The sequence below is a fragment of the Plecotus auritus genome (genome assembly GCF_963455305.1).
Source record: "Plecotus auritus genome assembly, chromosome: 4".
In the NCBI taxonomy this organism is placed as follows: Eukaryota; Metazoa; Chordata; class Mammalia; order Chiroptera; family Vespertilionidae; genus Plecotus; species Plecotus auritus.
In genome coordinates, this window is record NC_137775.1 from 40,654,384 (window position 1) to 40,675,383 (window position 21,000).

Here is a 21,000-nt window from a genome sequence, read left to right on the forward strand (position 1 = left end):
TCCAAGACTGTGAGCTATTCAAGGGCTGGAACTAAATTTCATTCACTTTCTCACACACACACACTTAATACCAGGATTCAATTGAATTAGCAATTTTTCAGCATTTAACACCCACACTATGGCCATCTAATTCCTAATAAATGCTTCTCCTTAACTACCTGGAAGTTGAATAACTGTTACATTAAATGGAGATACATTTAGACCTAAAAGAAAACAGATAGTGAAATAAAAATTAAGCATATATATTTAAATTACATAAATAAGAATTTCACTTTCAAATTTTTAATAATCTTAGTAATGGAAATACACACATCCCAAAATGGAATTCATAATGCTATATTTCCTACAAAGTTTAAAGCTAGGCAATCAAGGAGGTGATTTGGATGAAGAGCATTTTAGGACCCTTAAAGTTTTCATTGTTCCAGTTTCCAACATGGCTTGGAGCCACGGCTGGCATTAAAGCTGAGATGAGGCATAAAAACCATGCTCTTTCTTTTCCTTTACCTATGTCCTTGTTTTAACTTTAAAGCAATGCTCCCCTCACATTACACTGTAGTCAACAGTAGACTTGAAAGGATGAAAAAAAATGTAGATAAAACATAAACAGTAAATAACCAAAATAATTGAAAAATGCATAGAAAAATTGTGAGATTATAAATACTAAATAACATTTCAACTTAAATTTTCCTTTGATTTAAAAAGGGGACGGGAACATCTTCATAACTGCATTTTCATAAAATCTCCACACTCAGTTAAATTTTGAGTATAGGAAGTAATATGAGTACAGGGTAATAACATAGCCTTTAGGGTCAAATGGAAGTACAAGTATAGCCTTTACTATATAGCCTTTACTTGAACCACAAGTTCTATCATTTAATTAGCCTTATAACTTTTGCAACCTTGGATTCATCAACCCCAAATTGAGGATAGCAAGAATTAGATGAGATAATGTACGTAGAAAGCACTCAGCTTATTGCATGACACAGAATAGACACTCAGTAGATCTTAAATGTCATTATGTAATGTTCATTAAATCTTACTTTTCATAAATTATGGTTACATGCAAAGAATGGAATTCTATTTTAACCATTTAAAACATGAAACAGTTCTATACTTATTGACATGGAATAATCTCCAAGATATACTAAATAAAAAAAATAAAAAGAACAGAACAATGTGTACAGTATGTTCCACTTCTTTTTTTAAATTATGTTTTTATTGGTTTAAGAGAGAGAGAAAGGGAGGGAGGGAGGGAGAGAAACATCTATGTGAGAGAGAAACATCGACGGACTGCCTCCTGCCTGTCCCCGACTGGGGATCAAGCCCACCCATATGCCCTGACCAGGACTCTAACTGGCAGCCTTTTGTGTGTGTTTGTTTGTTTGTTTGTTAATCCTCACCTGAGGATTAAAATTTTACTATTGATTTTTAGAGAGAGTGGAAAGGAGGGGAAGAGACAGAGAGAAACATCAATGTGAGAGAGAGACATTGATTGGTTGCCTCCTGCATGCTCCCCCAAGCAGCAACCGGTATGTACCCTTAACTAACACTCTAGCCAGAGCCAAACTGGATATGGCATCAGTGGCCTTTTGATGCATGAGAAGACAGACGTTCAACCAACTGCACCACAACAGCCAGAACACACTTCTATTGTTTTAATACTGATATTTATATACATATGTTTGTATAATACAGAATGTCTCTATAAAAATATTCCATTATAAAGTGGATTATGCTAAACTTTGCAGAAAAACCTTAGGTGACTTCCATAGTTCTAATATTCATTTCAACACTATTGACCATAATAGTTAAAGACTAGATCAGAGTTTTAGCTATTTTAGCCAGTGAGAATCAATTAAGATATATAAGAGAGGGTGCTTGGAGATGAGAAAAAGCATATGTGGATGCAAAAGACAAAAATAACGTCATTCAGCAGAAACCGGTTTGGCTCAGTGGATAGAGCGTCGGCCTGCGGACTGAAGGGTTCCGGGTTCGATTCCGGTCAAGGGCATGTACCTTGGTTGCGGGCACATCCCCAGTGGGGGGTGTGCAGGAGGCAGCTGATCGATGTTTCTCTCTCATCGATGTTTCTAACTCTCTATCCCTCTCCCTTCCTCTCTGTAAAAAATTAATAAAAAATATATATATTTAAAAAAAAAATAACGTCATTCATTAATTCAAAAAACACATCTGCCCAACAACATTGTGCTAAGAAATGAGGAAACAATGACACCTAGTCCTTGCCTGTGAATAGCCCCAGTTTAGTGGGCGTATATGAATACAACAATAAAATTAGCACTCCTGTGGGTTTGGTTATCAAAATATATGTGCATTCTGACCGGCCGGTGTGGTTCAGTGGTTGAAAGTCATGGTTTAATTCCCGGTCAGGGCACATGCCTGGGTTGCAGGCTCATCCCCAGTGTGGGGCATGCAGGAGGCAGCCGATCAGTGATTCTCATCATTTGTTTCTCTCTCCCTCTCCCTCTCTGAAATAAAAAAATATATTTAGAAAAAAATGTGTCATGAATAACATAACATTTAAATGAATGAAGCAAGCCAGGTGACAAAATATACTCCAAGCCTCTAGTGACTTGAAAAGAATCAAAGAATCTATCCCTCAATCTGCGAATGTTTGTGTGTGTCCCAGAATCCCAAGAACCAGAGGTCCCCCAGGGGTCCCAGGCGTGGCCTTCAGATCCAGTGCCTGGCCACCAGCCCCGACAGCTTGGGAAGGCGCAGGACGGAGGGTCCCCCGCAGTGTCAACCCCACACCGGCATCCCTTCTAGCCAGGCCCTTCCACACCTGGCCTCACCGGGCCTTCGCTCTCCAACAGCCAGGAGGGAACAGACTCTGGGTCGACCTCTGACCCTCAAAATGCCCGCCTGGGCCAGCTCCCTCAGTGCTCAAGGCTCCTTCATAGACGGGCAGTAGTAACACGAGAACGAGAGGCTGAAACTAACTCCTCTCGAGGGCTCGAAAACCATGAAACCAGGAGGGAGGTTTCCCAGGTCCTATGCACAGTCACTGACCTTTCCAAAAGGGGCTCCCAGGGGCGGTGGCCGGAGGGGTTAGAGCGGCTGCCCAGGCTCCGCACCCAACACATTTTCCCCTCAACCGGCTCTGCACTAATCGCAGGGTAACCAAGGGCGGCCAGGAGGCCGCCATCTTGAGCTCCGTACAAGAGAAGGAAGAGGAAAACTTTATTGAGACCTAAAGAGAGACGGTGGCACAGACAAATCCAACGGTGCTCACGGAAGGCTCCGCCCGACAGAACGAAGGGAGCAGCCCAGGAACGCGACCTCCGGTAGAAAAGGGGCGGGGTGGCCTCCTGTGCCCTTTCGTCCCTCAGGTCGCTGCCAGCCGGGACTACGACCCCCAGCATGCAGTGCGGCGGCGCCGAGGGCGGAGGGCTGGGAGGGGAGGGGAGGGGCGGGGAGGGGCGGGGAGGGGAGGGGAGGGGCGGGGAGGGGAGGGGAGGGGCGGGGAGGGGAGGGGCGGGCAGTTCTAGGCTCGGTGGGAGGGGCAATTCTGAGCCCAGCGCTGGATGCAGAGGAGCCCAAAATATTTTCATGGAATTGGAACTGGAGTACGACGTGTAACCACCCCTGAACCTTTTTCAATTAGCGTACTCTAGCCAGATTCCGAAACCTAAATAAAACGTAGGTGACTCAGTGGTAGCCCCTTTTTTTTTTTTTTTTTTTGCCTCTAGCGCCCAGTTCATCTTTGACAGGATACCTGAAACGTTTCCTTACCATTTTTATTTTCTGTATTAGAATAGCATAAATCTTTTTCAAAATGACATATGCTCAAATGTTTGGAAAGAATTCACAAGTGACATGGGAAAGCCAAAGGCCTGAAATGGACAGTGAGTTAAGGGAGTGGCCATGGGTTAGTGTATCCAAAGATGAATTTCTGAGTGATCTGCTCTAATTTTATTTAACAAAAATGTTTTGAGATACAATGATAAGTGTATTGGGAATACAAATTGCTGTCCAGAAGAGGCTGGCAGTCCAGTAGGAGGGGTGAAGAAAAAGACAAAAGATTCTACCAAGTGCTGAGAAATCAATGAAAAAGCACTTTGGAAAATCTGGAAGGCCTACTAGAAGCTTTTTTGTTTTTAATCCTTACCAGAAGACATGCTTAGAAAGAGAAAGGGAGAGAGAAACATTGATGGGAGCCCTCCTTAAGTAAGAATTATATATTTGCCAACCTTCCAACAAAAGTTACCATTTTTTCCTTTACTGAAACATTGTCTAACTTGTAACTAGAGACTGGCTAAAGACAATATTTGAAGTCAAGTTCAATGCTTAAATCTTTATTTAGTTCCTACTTATTTTCTATAACAGATTAAAAATAACTAGTTCTTTTTGTTTTCCAGCTTTGAATATCGTTTATGAGCATTTGCTTTTTAATTTTTTCTAAGATATATTTTCATTGATTTCAGAGGGAGAGATAGAAACATCAATGATGAGAGAGAATACCTACTGGGTATCGAGCCCACATTCTGGGTATGCTCCCTTGACCGGAATCAAACCCAGGACCCTTCAGTCCTCAGGCGGACACTCTATCCACTGAGCCAAACCAGCTAGGGCAGGATATGCTTTTTTAAAAAATGTTTAACCCAATGATAATGTGTATGTATTTACCTACATATTTCCTCCATAAATATCACTTGCCCAAATGTTGAAGGGGGAGGAGAGACTTTTCTCATATAATTTCTCCACATGACCTTTCTGCCATCTTTATTTTAAAAATAGCAGCAACCCCCAACTAATTCTAACTGTCCCAACTCCACATGCAAATTTGTAATCTTGGAGCCATCTTCAATTAATTCCTTTCCCTCCTCACTCAGATCCAACCCTGCACCAGATATAATTAAATTTATCTTCTTTTTTTTTTATTGTTTGAAGTATTACAAATAGTAGTACATATGTCTCCTTCCCCCCCCCCCCCATTAACCTCCCCCCGGCCTCCCCTTCCCCCCTATCTTCTTAATATGGCTTTAATTCATGTACTCTTGTTGGATCTTTCTCCTCCTGTCTTTACTAGGTTAATGCAGTCATCTCCTAACCGGCTCTATCTCTTTCTCCTGGCTCCATCCTGCTGTCAGAGTTGTTTTAAAAAATGTGACCTAAAAATGTGATCTAAATTTGCAATGCCTGCCCACTGTCTACAGAATTTCTTTATTATAGACCTTTAGAAAATCAAGATCTGGTTCCTATCATCCTTACTATCTCATTACCAAGTATCTCATTTGAGTTCATGAACCTTCATATATATTATATTGAGAAAACTGGAAAAATGATCCCATTTCCTCTCTCATTTATTTCCTGTTTTCTCATACTTTTTTTAAATTAGAAAAATAATCACTTTAATGTAAATAATTATAAAAGCTAGTAATTGAATTTTAATATTTGCAGGGCAACTCCAAGGATTTTCCAGGTTTAATGTTGCACATGTTTTTAGTATTCATTATTATAAAAGAAAAATAAACTTCATGTAGATGGATATCCAGACTTAGTAAGAAAAATCATTTTTAGAGCAAATTGTTCTATATGTAGAACATGAGAGGATGTGAGTTCAGGATCTGCCTACATCACCATCTTGAACTGGAACCAAAAAAATTACTTGTAGATCCTCAAGGGACCTTAAAGATCTTCTGATTTTAACCCAGCAGTTTGCATATTAAGACTCAATGATTCTGAGCAATAAAGTAACTTCCCCAAGGTAGCTAAGCTACTACCCCTTCTTAAAATTAACTGGACAGTAATAGGGACTGAAAGCTTGTTTATTCAATGAGATCGTTCTTTAAATGGCCCTTAAATCAGTTGTATATCTAGACAAAAAGTAAACGGTGCCACATAGAATTTTAATTATCACCGAGTGATGGTCATAAGCAAGCTAGTTTTGTTGGTTAGACACAGTGCATCTAGGCAATCAAATAGACTGAATACTTTTCAGTTCTACAGACTGCTTTTTCTAAGGAACTAAAGTTGGCCTAAAATGCAGCCAATCTTCAAAACTCAAAGATGGAATGATAAAACTATATCAACTCATTTGTTTACAAGTATTAGTACTTGTACCAGGTGCCTATTTTCAGAATTAGCCATGATTTGGCCTAGACCTCAAAGGAATAAGCTGGGTGTTGTGTTGTGTTGTGTTTGTTTTCTAATGGGCACCTTGGGAAATTACTTGAATACGTTTTAAATCAAGATGAGTTTTATTTACCCAAGTTTACTAGTAACAGAGCAGTTCTCAATCTAGAATCTCTAGATGATAAAATCTGAATACCTTTTAGTCATGGGGCATATCTAATTCAAGAAGGACTTATTACAAAGTTGAATGTCTTCTGCAAAAACCAAGACTGGATAAAACTAAGGGACCAGATGATAACAGTGTTGAGACTACTAATGTCTATACACACCAATTGTAAGGGCCCAATTTTCCCAGCATGTATCTCACTTAGGCCAAGAAATTCTCATCAACTTCAAAGGGAGAGATGGTCACCCACAGATCTGAGTTTGCAGTATCCAGGGCTTACTCAGCAGGAATACATGCTATAATCTATGGTACCAGGCTTCATTTCTTTAGTTCAAATCAACTCAGCTGGATTTTGAAGCTTTAGTTCTTGGAAATAATCAATTGTCCCTTACAATATCAAATCCTCTTGGCTTTATTTCACACAATGATTTTGTTGATTAACTAGGAAAAGTATAGTTTAGATTTATAGATTGATATGCAAGACATGTAATATAGAGCTGTATGCCATACTACTATGTAGCTTTATAGTATCAAATTACCAAAATTTATTCTGTAGGTAATTTGATGCATAGCAAAGAGAGAAGCTGTAGATTTAATTTCTTGTTTTGCTGTTCAATGATGTTCTTAAAAGTATAATTCTGCTTACAAGTACTGTTTTTCATCTTTAATTTGATACTTTACTATGAGGTAAATTATCTTTTAATGTAATTAGCTTTATGTAATAATTATGATCTTGAAAGTCTGCAAAGTGATTAAAGGGCATTTTCTAAGAAATAAATTTCTAGATGCAAATTATGCAATTTTTCTGCTTATAGTTTTGGCGTTATCTAATTTATTATTATCATTATTATTATTACTACTATTAAATTCTTATTAATTGGCAAGTATAAAGGTAGACCTTTACAAATATTAGACATAAGGTTAAAAATATTTTTAATCATAGATTTCAAAAGTTGACAAGTATATCCCTGTTATCTTCTTTTAAAAACATTTATTAGGCCCTGCCAGCATGGCTCAGTGGTTGAGCGTCAGCCTATGAACCAGGAGGTCACGGTTCAATTCCGGATCAGGGCACATGCCCGGGTTGCAGGCTTAGGCTTGATCCCCAGTGTGGGGCATGCAGGAGGCAGCCGATCAATGATTCGCTCTCATCATTGATGTTTCTCTCTCTCTCCCTCTTCCTTTCTCTCTGAAATCAATAAAAATATATTCTAAAAAAAATCATTTATTAGTTTTAACTCACTCTAGCATGTTATACACATCAGCACCTGTGCCCATTTAGCAAAGAATTCAGTACAAATCACTCTGGATTGAATAGACATCTCTAAGAAGCATTACAATTGTTGCAATATTTTTAGAAACTGAAACGAGGAAATAAACAACTTCAGTAAAAGTGATTTAAATAACAAATAACATCTTTATAAACAGCTTATCTCCTTGAGAACAAAGAATAAACAAGGAGACAAGGGGTTTTTTTTTTCCTTCCACTATTAAAGCAGATCACAATATGAGTGGGTGAAATGTCATGAATAATTGGAGAAAATCACAGAGTAATCTTCGACAAAAACATCTGATTTATTTAAATTGTCGCTGTTTGTCTTATTAGAACCTTTATTTAACCTTGTTATACACAATGCAGTATTCAAGCTGGTTTACCAAAAAATGTACTTTGGAACTAACCATATCTTGAAAATTTTGACTTTTTCAAATGCAAGTTATGGTAATGTAAACTCTCTGGTGGCAGCTGTTTTACTTGAGACCTAATTAACTGACATTGCGTTAGACTGAAATGCCCGTGAAAACGAATATTTTGAATCTGAAGCAATAGTGAGTAAATCAAGGCTTTGAATAATAGATTTAAGCTCAGGTTTCTGGTCAAGAGGATCGTCAGGCTTCCCACTATTACACTTATGTAGATATAACATTCATTCGATGTCTTCTACTCACAAACCTAGCTCAGCACCACCAGGCATTCAAGGCCTCATTTTGTGATTTTCCAACCATCTTTTTTTCTCGATAAGATTATGTTCCTATGAACTTTTATGTAGATTCTATGTATTTCAGGGCTTACTATTATGTCTGTCATTGTTCTAAATGCTAGAAAAACATTAACTCTTTCAATACTTATAACTATGCTATGAAGTAGTATTGTCCCCACTGTATACATAAAGAAATGAAGGCACTGGCAGGTAAAGTAACTTTTCAAGGGTTAAGTAGATGCTAAGGATTCTGCCCATCTCCTCTACCAAGCCCTGATTAAATAGATTTGCTCATAGTATTATCTTCAACTCAGAAATACTTGTATAAAATATAAAACTCTAGCCAAGAGGTATTTAATGTAAATATAAGACATAACTGAATGGCAGTACGTAAGACATGCTAGTATTGTGCATAAGAGATAAGTGTGACTGAACTTCACATCACCCTGCTTGGCCCCGGAGGATAGCTGGTTAGCCAGAGATGGGTAAGATTCCTCAGGGAAGGAACAACCTAAGACAGGCACAGTTGCAGAGGGGCCATCAGGAGAGAACTTGGGGGTCAACAGAGGTGGGGCACAGACCCTCACCCCCCCCCCCACCCAACTTTGCAGGGGCCTGAACCCTAACCCTTTCTGAGGGAGGCCTCCTGCCCCATGGCTGCTTTGCTTCCCATGCCCAGCTCAAATCAGGACCCAGGTAACAAACAGAGACTTGGCCAACAGCAGCTGCCCTCTCACTGCAAAAAGACTTGTTTGAGTTGTCTTGTACCCATGGTGTGGGGAAGTGGGTTTTTGATATCTAAATCCAGCCTAGCACCAGGAATGCTCAGGGCCTACTCAAGAAGGCAAATAATCCTTTCCACTAATATTTACAAGGTAAAATAAGATTGTTGTTAGAGTATTAAATTTGACAGTAAAATAGTAGTCAAGATCTCAGACTAATTTAAATTGGCTAAGTGAAATAAGCTAATATTCTAGAAAAATTAATGGTACTGGACAAAAAGCTGTTCCTAAAGTGTTAACTAAAATTTTTATTGGTAGTTCTCTCATGGTAAAATTGTGTAACCTGTAATGAACCTAAAGCAGTCATATTTTAGTGCAAAAATTAAAATTTAAAAGCTATCAAGACTACATTATAAAATTTCCAAAAGCCTCCTAATATTTAAATCAAAAAAGGGGGGATAGTAGAAGAATATCATGTAAGGAAAAATATCCTGTAAGTAAATTACATCTAGAAAAGTTTTACTTTAGAAAATTAACTTTCATTTGTAATGCTAACAGCAAGACACACATGAAAAAACACACATGGTGTCAAAACAAGCCAAAAGAAAATCATTTGGGCAAAAAATGAAAAAGGATCCCAAGTCAAATTTATAGAAAAGATTCCTTTATTAACTTTTGGTCAAGAATATGTTTGTAGCCAAAACCGGTTTGGCTCAGTGGATAGAGCGTCGGCCTGCGGACTCAAGGGTCCCAGGTTCGATTCCGGTTAAGGGCATGTACCTTGGTTGCGGGCACATCCCCAGTGGGGGGTGTGCAAGAGGCAGCTGATCGATGTTTCTCTCTCATCGATGTTTCTAACTCTCTATCCCTCCTCTCCCTTCCGCTCTGTAAAAAATCAATAAAATATATTAAAAAAAAAAAAAAAAGAATATGTTTGTATATTTTCAGAAAGCAACTCCAAGACCATGTGGATTCCTGCAACAGAGAGGAATTGACAGGACTGCTCCAGCCATGAAGACAGAAGAGAAACAGTCCAGAGATGGAAGACGCTGACGACGCCTTGCCATACTAGCAGTCAGCAGCTGTGCATCGTTGCAGGTTGCCCAGGACCAAACCAGAGAGGGTCGGACCTGCATTACCACCATTTGTCCACCATCTAGAACTGAAGTATCATGGCTGACATGTACACATAAGGAACTGTTTGACATTGAAATTGGGACTCAAAAGAACTGTTGGCCCAGAAAGAAACTCACTACAGACTGATTCATTTGCCTCTCAGCATAACCATTATTGCTTGTCTCATTTTCGGTTCTTGTAAGTGTATTTCTAGTATCACATGATCTCACTCATCTAGGGGAAATAATGAACAACATAAACTGATGAACAAAAACAGACCCGGAGACAGGGAAGCATTGATCAGACTGTCAAACCTCAGAGGGAAGGTAGGGGAGGGTGGGGGTAAGGTGGAGAGATCAACCAAATGACTTGTATGCATGCATATAAGCCTAACCAGTGGTCACAGACAACAGGGGGGTGGCGGCATGCGTGGGGAGGGGTTTGGGATGGGAATGGGGGATGAGGACAAATATGTGATACCTTAATCAATAAAGAAATTAAAAAAATAAAAAAATAAAAAGAAGAAAAAAAAGAGTTAAGTGTGATCAGAGAAAATAGCCAATATGAAGATCTCTGTAGTCTAATATTACCTAAAACCAAGATAAAGGGCAGATGAGAAAGAAGGTAAAATATAGGACTCAATGTAGGTGAATAATAAGCCCAAGTGGTTTGTAAAGTAATGGTAATATTTATACCACAAAGGATGTAAATAATGGGAATTGCTTGGGGGTAAATGGGATGAGCCTAATTTTAGACATGTGAGTTTGATTTAGTCAATAGGACAACAAACAGAACTAGCATATGGGTGCCTGGATGAGTATGTGGTGTGATGGGTGGCAAATATAGTGGTATGCCTATACTCAAGGTTGAAGTAAGTATAGATTGGAAGCATTAAAAGCTTAGTGGATCTAGTCTTGGTCTAGCAGGCCTGTCAATCTCTCTACCAAACCCAACCCACAGGTTCTGGACAAATACACCTTCTATGAGGACGTGTTCCCAAATGAATAGAAGAGCTTACTTCCTTTGCAAATACAACTAGAATCAAACCTGGTATACCTGAACATATATATCTCTGTGGCTAAGGTCTTGCACTAGAACATTTACACCAATCCACAGAGACCTGTCAGGCCCCTCATCTCCCAATAGAAGTCATGGTGTTCTTTGCATGCTGACATCCCCCTCTGCCTGGCATCTCGAAGACTTCCAGTCAGAGCAGTCCTCAGTTGCTTAGTGCAGTGCCTTCTTTGGGTCAAACCAGAGAAAGAGAGGCAACTATTTCTCAAGTGCATTCATTTCTCTGCATTCCCACTGCTATTATCTTAGTTCTGCCAGAGTGATTTTTCTAAACTAAAAATCAAATCACTTCCATTCCATGGTTTCCTTTAGAATGTTTTTAGATAATGTCCAGAATCAAAAATATGGACCATAATGCCCTTCATGCCTTGTCCCTTTGGCCTTAGTTCTTGACATAGTTTCCTTTTATTCTAGTAGCACTAAGCCAAGTGTAGCTCCTTCTTTCTTCTGGGCCTCTGCAAGTGTTTATCTCTAGCTCCAAAATGCACCTCCCACACACAGGCACACCCAAATCATAGGCACTTCACCTGTCAAATACCAACTTCATGTCTCAGTTTTGTTGTCGTTTCCTTCTGGAATTTCCCCCTTCTGCCCCCAAGACTGGGCTATGTGACTCTCATCACCATCTACTGACATGTCTGTATGATCAGACTAGAAGATCCTGGAAGCAAACACTGTGTCTTGTTTACCACCATCCCTCTTCTCCGTGCTCCCTCCTCCCCCAGCACCAAGCACAGCGCCTGGTTTATTGTAGCTGCTCAGTACATATTTGTCATATGAATGGCCAGAAGGGTCTAAGAGTCTTAAGGGGACATATCTGTTCATCTAAAAAGACCACATGCTGCCCTTGGTTCTGGAATGGATCCCCCCTTTTCCACTAGTTAATCAATATATCTGGCATTCCTGAGAGTCTCTAGATCCTTGTTACTCAGTGTGGTCTGGGGACCAGCAGCACTGGAATTACCTGGAAATGCAAAATCTGAGTCCTCAACCTAGAATTTCTGGATTAGAATCTGCATTTTTACAAGGTTCTCAGGTGATTAATATGCACGATAATGTTTGAGAAACTCAGTGCTCTAGATAACATTAGTGGTTCTTTACTCCAAAAGTTGGTAATGCATTTTCTTGAGAGAAAGAATGCAAATGTCTGGTTGCCAGTGTTCTGGAAGCTGAGGACTTGCCTGAAACAATCTACTCTTTGTTGGAAATTTCCTTCCCTACCTCCCGAAGCCTTCCATTTTGATTTTTTGGTTTTTAAATATATTTTTATTAATTTCAGAGAGGAAGAGAGAGGGAGAGGGAGATAGAAACATCAATGATAAGAGAGAATTATTGATTGGTTGCCTCCTGCACACCCCCCATGGGGGATCGAGCCTGCAACCCTGGCATGTGCCCTTGAGCAGAATTGAACCCGGACCCTTCAGTCTGCAGGCCAACACTCTATCCACTGAGCCAAACCAGCTAGGGCCATTTTGAATTTTTAAATTTAAAATAATTTTAATTGGTTTTGAGAGAGAGAGAGAGAGAGAGAGAGAGAGATATCAATTGGTTGTTCCACTTATTTATGCATTCATTGGTTGATTCTTGCATGTGCCCTTTGTATGTGCCCTGACTGGGGACACAACTTTGATGTATCTGGATAATGCTCTAACCACCTGAGTTACCAGGCCAGGGTGGAAGCCCTCCATTTTGTACAGCTCCTCAGAGCTCCTTTCTGTTTGCTAGAGGGAATGCTGCTAATTCATGAATCATTGAATAAAGCCACTTTGATCTTTAAATTTACTTAGCTGAATTTTGTTTTTTTAACATAGGTCACACAAAAAAGAAAATAGGAATGGCTTGTAAACATATTGAAAAGATGCTCAAACCTGGCCAGAGTGGCTCAATTAGTTGAGAGCCATTCTGTGCACAAAGGGTTGCTGGTTCCATTCCCGGTTATGGCACATACCTGGGTCTTGGGTTCCATCCCCAGTCGGGGAGCCTGCAGAGGGCAACTAATTGATGTTTCTTTCTCACATCAATATGTGTCTCTCTCTCCTTTCCTTTCTTTGAGCATGTCCTTGGGTGAGGATTAAAAAAGGAAAGGTGCTCAACTGTACTTATAAAAAAGATTAAAATAAGGATATGATTTAGAATATTAAAGATTAAAACGTTTGCTAACACTTGGTGTTGGTGAAGCTATGGGCAAACAGGCACTTCCATCCTTTGTTGAACAGGGCGTAAATAGGTAAAGCATGTACAGAAGGAAATTTTGCAATATTTCATAAATGCGTATATCCTTTGGCCCAGTGATTCTATTTATAAAATTTTATTCTACAAATTTAATACCACATTTGGAATGATGTCATATTCAAGGTTATTCTTGCACCATTGTAACAGTCAAAAGGTTGAGATCACCATATATATATTCATCAGTAGAGGACAAGTTAAATTATGGCACATCGTGTAATGGAGTATTTGGGTGCCATACAAATGTGAGTCTATCTTCAAGATATTATTAAGGGAAATATGGTACAAAAGTGTATCTTATGATAACATTTCTGTTAATATGTACACGCACAGATGTTTTACATGCTAGACTTTTTCTGGAAGGATACAAAAATATACAAGAAACTGGTAACAGGGGAACTAGATGGCTAGCGATAGGAATAGAAGGTAGATTTTTCAGTGAATACTCTAAGTGCATTTTGACTTCTGATTTGTTGTTTATTATGTGAAAAACATATAGAAAAGTACTTATATACTTTGCCTATTTTTCTGTGGGGTTGTGCTTTTCTTATCAATTTATGATCTCAATGAGATCAGAGAATTTCCACGTCTTACCCTTATCTCTTTAGTATCTAGAATTGAAAATATCTATAGGCCTTCAATAAATATTTGTTGATTCAATAAATGTACTTTTTGGGAAATAATCACATAATTTTAAAGTAATTTATTTCAACTGTTCTCAGTATTATTAGAAATGGTTGCTAATGATCTGGACAACTTTTCAGTTTAAGGGACAGAGCACTTAAAGTACATCAGGCCCAGCCAGTGTGGCTCAGTTGATTGAGCATCATCCCATGCACCACGAGGTCACCAGTCCCATCCATTACTGGTCAGGGCACATGATGGGTTGTGGGCTGAATTCCCAGTAGGGGGCATACAGGAGACAGCCGATCCATATTCTTCTCTCTCCCTTTCTCTCTCTCTAAAATCAATAAAAATATATATTAAAAAATAAAATAAAGTACATCAATTTTACCCTGTGTGCTCAGTGGTTAGAGCATTGGCCAGCACCCAGAAGGGTCCTGGGTTTGATTTCCAGTCAATGGCATGTACCTGGGTTTCAGGTTTAATCCCTGGCTCTGGTCGGAGCAATGTGGGAGGCAATCAATTGATATGTCTCTCTCACTTGGATGTTTCTCTCCTCCTCCTCCTTCTCCTCCCCCTCCTTCCCCCTCCCCCTCCCCCTCCTCCCCCCTCCCCCTCCCCTTCCCCCTCCTCCTTCTCCCCCCCCTCCTCCTCCTCCCCCTCTCTTTCAAAATCAATGGAAAAAATATCCTCAGGCCCTAGCCGGTTTGGCTCAGTGGATAGAGCATCGGCTTGCTGACTGAAAGTTCCCAGGTTTGATTCCGGTCAAGGGCATGCACCTTGGTTGCGGGCACATCCCCAGTAGGAGGTGTGCAGAAGGCAGCTGATCGATGTTTCTAACTCTCTATCCCTCTCCCTTCCACTCTGTAAAAAAGCAATAAAATATATATTTTAAAAAATATCCTCAGGTGAGGATTAACAAAAATAAAAAATAAAGTATATCAGTTTCTGAAAGAACATAAAAAATTCAGAAATAGTTATGGGGCTATAACATTAAAAGAGATAACTCTCCAGGCAGGGTCATTTATCCTTTACCTCAATGTTCAAAACCTGCATTTGGTAGAAATCAACTACGATATACTTGTTTTGTCTTGTTTTCATTTCTTATAAAGGTTTATCTGCGTTTCATTTCAAATGCTGTAGAGATAAGTTTGTCACCTTTTAATTTTTTAACTTACTGTGTTACCAGCGTGGACCTCGATTCTTCCCATCAATGCAGAAAAGATTTTAAGGTCAAGGAAAATGAAAATAAAGCAAAGTGGGATTTATTGAAGATACACTCCAAGCAAGCAGCAGCAGGCCAGTCAAGAGAGACCATGGCCCCGAACCTCTGGGTTATATTGTTTAAAACAAAAAGATGTTACCAGGGAGAGGAGGAGACCTCAGTTCTTGTCTTCTTGAGGGAACGATTTCAATCAAGAGACTAAAGTGTAGAAAAGCAAGCAAAGAATTTATTGACCACAGCAAAAATGTACACAGAAGAGTGAAACAAGGAAGGGCATAAAAGAAGCAAAAGGAGAGCCTAGGCTGGGCTTCTTTGGCTCACTGGGAAGCCAGAGAAAGGGGGGAAAGGAGCCTTAGAGACAGGTTCAGGGGTTAGACTTGGATGAGCTGCTGCTGCCCATTGCTTCCCTGGTTGCAAGCCTCAGGGGGTCACTTAGAGGTGGGATACATGGCGGGCGGGGAGGGGGAGTTGGGGAGGGAGGAGAGGAGTGGTGGAAGGGAGGAATGGCAAGGGGTGTGCTTCCTGAAGGGAGAGCAGCACTGGGACCTTCATTTTCAGAGGTTTTAAAGGCTGGGCGGTTAGGGGAGATATTAAGGGCAGATCAATAGAATATTCATTTGCTTTAGGCTGATGTCCCAAAATGAGATTTATTCTCTCAATCTGTCTGTCCTTGGGTGTGGTTGGCAAATGGGACTTAATTGGATTTCTGAGTTGGAAGATTTAAAACTATTTACCCTCCAGTTGGGGAGGAGTGCAAACCATTTACTTTTAAGTGTCCTTGGTTTAGGGAAGATAGAATTTACGAGGTGGACGTAAACTGCTGTTTAACCATCTGTCTCAGCTTTCCCATTCCACTCCTGAACTCTTCCTAGTTCCTTACTATTCTGTAACAACTGCGATTGTGTGGGAACTGAAGGAAGAAGTTGCAGGTCACCCAAACATAGGGCATTCAAGGCAGGTTTCAGCCTAGCTACTACATGTTATTTTGTTTCTGAGAGCCCACCAGTCAAAAACGGTTTGATCTTAGTGCTATGATCTCATGAGTTTTTGTTTGTTTGTTTATTCCACTCCTACTTTACAGCCTTCAATTTATCCAATCAGACACGTGTCTGGTGAAACTCTGGAAGGTGATGTCAAAGTCATTGAGGCATTTGTAAAGGGTTACCACGAAAGGCACAGCCGTGGTACAAGGTGAGGCGGTGGATAGATTGGTACACAGTTAGCGTTGGCAGCTTGGTGTCCATAGCCAGTAAACCACTCATACCTCGCCGTTTAACTTTTGTCCCGCAGTTCCCCAGGGCGAGAAGACCCTTTCCAGTGTTTCCCCACCGCTCCAGGCCCAGGAGGACGCAAAAAGACAGGAAGCGCCGCCCCCGCTTCCCTAGGTCCTGCAAACCCCTGCCACATTCCCACGGCGACGCGCTCGCCCGGTGCATTGTGGGCGCTGTAGTCCGGCCGGAACCTGTTTCTGACTACAAGTCCCGTGACGCCGCTCCTCCTCCACCTCCTCCGTCTGGTCCGCAGGCCCCTCCGCGGCCGCAGCAAGGCCTCCCGGGCCGGGTACGGCATTTCGGCGAGTCAGTGGTCTCTTCCCTGAGCACGAGAGGCGGAAGCCGGAGGAGCTCAGGGAGGAGCTTCGCGCGCGGGGTAAACGCCCGCCCTACGTGCTCGTTCGCTTCGCGACCGCTGCGCGCGAGCCTGGTGTCTCCGCGGCCAGCAGCGGCGGCGGCGGAACGCGGCGGGGGCGGAGGGAGCCCGCGGAGGCGGCGGCGGCGGCTGCACCAGCGACATGGCGGAGACGGTGGCGGATACCCGGCGGCTGATCACCAAGCCGCAGAACCTGAATGACGCCTACGGGCCGCCCAGCAACTTCCTTGAGATCGATGTGAGCAACCCGCAGACGGTGGGGGTCGGCCGAGGCCGCTTCACCACCTATGAGATCAGGGTCAAGGTGAGGCCGTCTACCCCTGCTCACAGTGAGACCTTTCCTGCCCTCACGGGTCGCCCCCTGCTGACCCAGGAGCGCATCCCCTCGGGCAGCCCAGGCCGGGATCCCCAGGCTGACTCCGTAGGGCTGCCCTATCCGCGGGCGGGGTCTTGTTCCAGGCTCTCTGGAGGGCTGGGCTGGGGGCTGCAGAGGGAGCTGAGCCCAGCGCTGGCACTTGGAGAAGGTGCATGGAGATCAGGACGGGGGTTGGGCGCCGCTTGCCCCTCCAGCAGCTGATCGGGGAGTGACATTTGAGTTGGAAAGGGGTAGATCTTTCGAGAACACAGAACGCAGCCTTTCGGGAAGGGAGGTAGATGTGATTGAGATAGGGGGGTTGCGCAAAGTTGAAACCCTCCCAGTTTTCCTTTCTTGGACACTTTTCCCAGCAGTGGCCGAGCCAAGCTGGTTGCTTTGGGCTTTTCCCAAGCCATCAGACTAACCTCGGTTGTACACTTTTTGAACAGAATCTAATGGGAGTTCACAAAAGTCTGACAAATTTGGTATGGCTGAGCCAGGTGAGAGGGGTGATTGGAAGTGATATTGACCTTAGCGTTCAGGGCCACCGTTGTCGGAGGTGTGGGTGGGGAGTGTTGCCTACCTCACAATTCAGAACTACGACGCTTTAACAAAAGCCTGTCCAGTTAGGGATCTTGCTCTGTTAATTTAGAGGTTTGCACTTCATTGAATGAATGAATCAGCTGAAGTAGAAACACATAATTTCATGACTAGTATTTCTTGGCAATCAGTAATTCAGATGATTTGAAAGATGCTAATTGAGAATAATGCTTCACTTTCTGTAGTTCATGCTCATGTATGGAAGTATCTTTAAAAATTAACTACATAAAATGAATCCGGCTGTTAAAGATGACAACAACAAATTATTTTATTAAAAATTAAGCATAATAAGAATTTAGCTTTAGAATAATCAAACTTTACATAAGTTACTATTAACATTTAAATGGAATAATGTCTTCCTTGACTTACCCACTTTTTGTATGGTAAAAAAACACAACATGAAATTTATTATCTTAACCGTTTTTAAATTCACAGTTCTGTAGTGTTAAATATATTCACATTGTTGTGAAACTTACGCACTTTAAAAAATGATTTACTTATGTAGTTTTGCTAAATTAAATATCATCAAACTTTAAGATATGAAACTAACAATTTAATGACACAAGCTACTCATACCTCCCTACAGATATGTAAAATGTGACCATAAGCAGTGTTGTTATAGTGAAACTGCAAATCCAGGCTCCAGTGTACCTAGGGAAGTACATTACCACCTAGCCTACTGAAAAAGTGAGGTCTTTTTTTTAAAACTTTTGGAATTACTTTGGATTGTCTTAAATATGTGGCTTATTGTTCACCAAAGCGAACTTCCTCTTTTACCCTTATTCACCAAGCATGTTTTCCTTTCTTTCTTTTGCTGAAACAGAACTTGGTATTCCTATTTCTAAACTTCCATAGCTAGTACTTCCTGTCACACAACTGAAGAAGAATCTCCTGCCTACACTTCCTCCATTTAATAACTGAGTTTATCTTGCTGAGTGCATTACATTAAGTAGACTCTACCAGCCGTGGGCAAACTACGGCCCGCGGGCCGGATCTGGCTGTTCTATCCAGTTCTCTTGCTCTCCCCTCCGCTCCTTTACTTTGAATTTATATTAGTTCACACAAACACTCCATCCATGCTTTTGTTCCGGCCCTCCGGTCCAGTTTAAGAACCCATTGTGGCCCTCGAGTCAAAAAGTTTGCCCACCCCTGCTCTAGCCTGATAATTATTTTAAAAATATATCTGGTACTTGGTTACCAAATAGCTGATGTGACACTTAAAAATAAGTTGTGCTTTATGGTGTAATCATTTGCATTTTAAAGGCAATAATCTTAAGAATGATTACTAAGTTATAGAATTAACAAAGAGTACACATACACAGGTTTGTATTATCTAAAACAGTTTGTTGTATGTTAATGACTGTTACAGTCATAAATGCAAGTGCTCTATAAGAAAATGTAATTGAGTTTCTAATGCTTATAAAATGCCATTGTTGCCCTAAGTTTGGTTCAGTGGATAGAGTGTCGGCCTGTGTACTGAAGGGTCCCAGTTCGATTCCTGTCAAAGGTACATGCCCAGGTTTCAGGCTCTGTCCCCAGTGGAGGGCGTGCAGGAGGCAGGCAATCAATGATTCTCATCATTGATGTTTGTAGCTCTCTCTCCCTCTCCCTTCCTCTCTGAAATCAATAAAAATATATATTAAATAAATAAATAAAATGCCATTGTTGTTCCTCATAATATGTAATGTTACTTAAAACTCAGGATACCATGTATTAAGTTATTAGTCTTATTTTCAGCTGCATATGGTTTTTGAGAACAAGTACAGTCTTGTATTAAGGCAGAATGGCCAGTGAAATGAACAGGTAAATCATTTTGTAATGACTTTTATTACTACTTTTCTACACTATTGCTGCTCTCCCTAGCCCCTACTACCTGCCTTTTGCTATTAAATTTGCCATGTGGCAAACCATTTTATGTTTCAGAGTTTGGGCCCTTAAACCATATTATAGTTACTCTTTAATTCTGGTCTTGAGAAAAATGTTCAGTTTTATAGAATCTGATTGAAATTACTCTAATTCACAGAGTAATTTTATCTGGATGGTGGCACTTTAGAATGCAAGTTTCCCAATCTCCATTTATCTTTTGGTTTGAGGATAGTGTTTAAGGCTATTAGGATCCCTTGATTAGTATCTTTGGGCTTTTGAAAATAATTAGTGGTGGTAATGTTTTTAAAAATTGTTCTAATGGGTAGGTACAGCAGAGAGCACCATAAATGATTAAAGTTTAGGAAAGCTCAGGGTCTAGAATTATTTTGGCATATTAAAGAGAAGGCTAAAGGGAAAATTCAGTCATCGTTTATGAAGTTTGTGCTATAATGTAACTTTAATTTTCTGGAGATTTTAATTAAGATCTATAGTACCTAGAGACAACTGTTTCAAACAGGAATGAACTTAAGAATCTTTCTTGAGCTCTGAGTTCAAATACTCAATTTATTATTTATTAGCAGAGTAAGATACAAAATTTAAACTCTACTTCCCCTTGGTAGAATAGGTATCCTAATAATTGTGCCTACCTCATAGGATTAAGTGAGATAATGCACATAAAACCCTTTAGCACAGTGACTGATACATAATCACTCAAATGTTACCTCTTTCTCTTTTTTTAAAAAAAAATTTTATTGACTTGATTGGGGTGATATCGATTAATAAAATTTACAGGTTTCCATTGTACAGTATCATCTATATTTCATCGTGGTTCATTCCTTAAAGTCAAGTCTCCAAAAGGTTACCTCTTTATAAATACAGATATTTTCTAAAAGTCAGTAATCAGCATAGCCCTGACCAGGTAGCTCACTTGGTTAGAGCAAGCATGTCAAACTCAAAGGCTAACACAGGCCAAATAAACAAGGTTTAAGTTTATGTGGGCCCCAAAAAAACAAAAGCTTCAATTTTCATAGAAACGTAGGTTTATTTCGATAGGGACATGCTGAATACAAAGGGCTAAAATAAATGAGTAATCGTTAACATAAAATAATAGAACATTTGAATAAAAATTAATATTTTTTTCTTGAACATTAACTTACCAGACACTGAATAACTGCACAAATTAATAAGAGTAACGCAAACAAACCTATTTTTCTTGTTCTATGAAAGTGAAATATTTCCTCTTGCGCATACCAAACAAGTCGGTCCAAGACTAATGATGTGGCAATTGGCTGCTAAAATAT

General features: G+C 40.5%; 2 protein-coding genes across 6 annotated transcripts in view; one reads left to right on the forward strand and one right to left on the reverse strand.

Annotated features, from left to right (window-relative positions):
* AFG1L (AFG1 like ATPase) overlaps positions 1–3,369 on the reverse strand; it is a 180,525-nt gene extending 177,156 nt beyond the window's left edge. For 2 of the 5 annotated variants that reach the window (XM_080664235.1, XM_080664234.1), the window contains exon 1: positions 3,031–3,261. In XM_080664235.1, the coding sequence (XP_080520361.1) occupies positions 3,031–3,166 (136 nt within the window). In that variant the 5' untranslated portion in view covers positions 3,167–3,261. Of the gene's footprint in view, positions 1–3,030 lie in introns of all 5 variants that reach the window. The other 3 variants (XM_080664233.1, XM_080664236.1, XM_080664237.1) reach the window with 3 other exon arrangements.
* Positions 3,370–16,677: 13,308 nt separating this feature from the next.
* The window catches only part of SNX3 (sorting nexin 3), a 41,975-nt gene continuing 37,652 nt past the window's right edge, over positions 16,678–21,000 (forward strand). Inside the window, exon 1 of the mRNA XM_080664238.1 lies at positions 16,678–17,182. Coding sequence (XP_080520364.1) covers positions 17,021–17,182 — 162 coding nt within the window. The 5' untranslated portion in view covers positions 16,678–17,020. The remainder of the gene's footprint in view (positions 17,183–21,000) is intronic.